Below are 3,149 nucleotides of genomic sequence, written 5' to 3'. Positions count from 1 at the left end.
TTAGGTGTTTTGCGCGAGATCACTCGAGGGGATCTGCACCTTTTGCTAGGAATTACAAGCCGATCGAAGGATTGATCGTGAGATCTGGAGGAAAAATTTAGATAAGAGGAAGCGGATCGATACACGGCTCTGAGTACGAAATGCTACGATCCCGTAGCACCTCCGTGCGTCTCGCCGGGATATGGATCTCGAACCAAGAGAAATATCTCAGAGAGAGAGAGAGCTTGGAGAAGGGGAAAGGAACAGGGAGGAAAGCTTGAATAAGGAATAATGTTTGTGATTACAATTCGATGCCCCCCACACACGCCAGCCACACGCTTATATGTCTAATCCACACACGCTACATGGGCTGAGCCACGTAGGCCGAGTAACACACAGGTAGGCCTGGCCCAGGTCGTTGCAGCGTGCGACGTCTACCTTACTCGAGCGGTGTCCGGAGAGCCACACCATGGAGGGCCCAAAAAGGTGAACGAATCCATCCTTCCTTCCGTGTGCAGTACTGCAGTGCAATGCGCGGAAAGGTACGGCGACGGAGCAGCCGCGTCGTGCCCGCGTCGAGAGGGAGGGCTTCTGCTTCTCTTTCTCTTCCGGTCACGCGCACTCATTTCTTTTCCTTAGCGTGCAAGTGCAACTGCACAGGAAACAGAAGAAAAGAGAATACGAATCCTGACCTGACCTGCCGCCGCCGCCACTAACGACGGCCGAGATTCGTCGCGAGGCTGCGCCGCCCCACCCACACGGGCGCCGGTCAGCCGTCAACGTGCGTGCGTGGGGTCCACTTTGGGTAGAGAGGATGGCACACCCAAGGACCGTTGAGAGCCGACGCGTGGGACCCACCGCACTAACCTGAACAGCACGACGATTTCAATTCATTCAGCCCCTCACCTGTGGGGACGGGGCGAAGATTCGTGACGCAACTGCCGCCGCCTAGAACACGCGCACCACCTCCCCCCAATGACACGTGGGACCCACCGCACGCCGGGGACCACGCGTCATGCATGCTGAACAGAGAGCCCCGTCGTCCGCGTGTCGCGGAACTGACTGAGAACGACGCGTTATTCACGAAGGACCCACACAGACCATACTCATTCCACTGACATGACGGACCCACGGAGGACATGGCCCACGTGTAAGCCTTAAAGGCTAAGCATGCGCGTGGGAGAAGCACCCTCGCAACACCCTCCGCTCCCTCCCCGCCATATAATACGCGCAGCCCGCTGCCCTCCCAACGATCTCATCACCAAGTCTTCGGATACATCCACAGCCAGATCCGCTCTCCCCTCCTCTCTCCTCTATTTCGATCCACACAAATCGCAATCGGCACCAAGATCATCACGTTCGCCGTCGCCATGGCGCAGAGGGCGCTGGAGCTGACCCTGATATCGGGCAAGGACCTCAAGGACGTGAACCTCTTCTCGGCCATGGAGGTGTACGCCGTCGTCTCCCTCTCCGGCGACCCGCGCTCCCGCCAGCGCGTCGCCACCGACCGCTCCGGCGGCCGCAACCCGACCTGGAACGCCACGGTCCGCTTCACCGTCCCCGCCAGCGCCGCGGGGTCCGTCCACGTGCTGCTCCGCGCCGAGCGCGCCCTCGGCGACCGCGACGTCGGCGAGGTCCACATCCCGCTCTCCGAGCTGCTCTCCGGCGCGCCCGACGGCCCCGTGCCGGTCAAGTTTGTGGCCTACCAGGTCCGCAAGATCGGGTCCGGGAAGCCCCAGGGGGTCCTCAACTTCTCGTACAAGCTCGGGGAGGTGACACAGGGCCAGGCCGGTGGCGCCTACGGTGGTGCCCAGGCCGCGTACGCGCAGCCTCCCCCGGCCGCCGCCTACCCGCCGCAGGGCGCGTATCCTCCGGCCGGCAAGGCCGACGCCTACGGGGCTCCGTCTGCCTACCCGCCGCCAGGTAACGCATACCCGCCGCAGTCCGCGTACCCGCAGGCGGCGAAGGCCGACGGGGCAGCAACCGCTGGTGCCTACCCACCTCCCTCCGGCTACCCACCTGCCGGAAAGACGGGCGAGCCATTCACCGCCTACCCCGCACCCGCCGGCTACCCACCCGCTGGTCCGTCAGGAAAGCCGGCGAAGGCAGGCGAGCCAGTGACGGCCTACCCAGCGGCCGCCGCGGGACCCAGCACCGGCGCTCCCTACGGCGCCCCGCCCCCGCAGTACGGCTACGGGTACCCACCGCAGCAGCCGGCCGGGTACGGCTACCCGCCCCCGCCTCCGCAAGGAGGGTACGGCGGCTACGGCTACCCGCCGCAGCAGCCGGCCGGGTACGGGTACCAGCAGCAGGCCGTGAAGCCGCCGAAGAAGAGCGGCATGGGGATGGGCCTCGGCGCGGGGCTCCTCGGAGGCGCGCTCGGCGGGCTCCTCATCGGCGACATGATCTCCGACTCCGCCGGAGGGTACGACGGCGGCTACGACGGCGGGTTCGACGACGGCGGTGGCTTCGATTTCTAGATGGTTGGGAGGATAAGATATGCAGCAGCACAGTTCTTTTGTACGCTCTTGGTATTTCTTCAGTTCTTTCGTCTTCAGATTTTCTGCTCAAAATCGCCGGCGCCTCTGCGCGCTGCTAGTGTGATATGGTAATGTAAATATGAGTTTTAACATGATATATTGTGGAACTTTTTGTCTCTATTTGACTCGAATCTCTGATAACTTGGCCGTATTGTGTTTGTGCTCATTCATTTGATCAAACTTTGCGTGTTGGAAGTTGGAACTGTAATATTCTGGTCTTGTGGTTGACGTGTTTGCGTTGGCGCGTTAATGTTGGAAAACTTGGCGTGACGGTGAATGAATTTAGGGGAGTCTGGTGTGTTCTTATTGACTCCTTTATCGATCGGCCGGTGGAATTTTCCGCATCTTGTGAGGAAATTTCTGCTCTTGGCTATGGTGGAAGAGTGGGGTTCGGGAAAGAAACTTCCGGTCCGAAATAGTCGTAGATGGCAGTGTCGACACTCGGCACTGTATGCCGCGCCTTTCCATGGTGCCAACTGCCAACATTGTGCTTATCGTGCAGACAAGAACTGATCTGGGCAATAATGTCATTAAGAAAATGATCCCAACAAGCTGTAGTACAGTTGCAGTCTTGCAGACCTCAGCTGCTGGCCCTGTTCTTCGCAACAATGTTAAAAAAATGATGATCTG

The 3,149-nt window shown here is 60.2% G+C and overlaps 1 protein-coding gene across 1 annotated transcript; it reads left to right on the top strand.

The window, feature by feature from the left end:
• The first annotated feature begins 1,184 nt into the window (after positions 1-1,184).
• LOC109782277 (uncharacterized) lies at positions 1,185-2,639 on the top strand. The gene has a single exon (XM_020340878.4). The coding sequence runs from the start codon at positions 1,350-1,352 to the stop codon at positions 2,457-2,459; it is 1,110 nt and encodes a 369-aa protein (XP_020196467.1). The 5' UTR covers positions 1,185-1,349; the 3' UTR covers positions 2,460-2,639.
• Positions 2,640-3,149: the final 510 nt, after the last annotated feature.

This window comes from Aegilops tauschii, chromosome 3, assembly GCF_002575655.3.
Source record: "Aegilops tauschii subsp. strangulata cultivar AL8/78 chromosome 3, Aet v6.0, whole genome shotgun sequence".
Classification (NCBI taxonomy): domain Eukaryota; kingdom Viridiplantae; phylum Streptophyta; class Magnoliopsida; order Poales; family Poaceae; genus Aegilops; species Aegilops tauschii.
The sequence above is the reverse complement of the archived record's forward strand: the minus strand, read 5'-3'. Positions and strand labels throughout refer to the sequence as shown.

Coding starts and splice junctions, on each gene's coding strand:
- LOC109782277 (XM_020340878.4), top strand. CDS start 1,350: ATGGCGCAGAGGGCGCTGGAGCTGACCCTGATATCGGGCAAGGACCTC.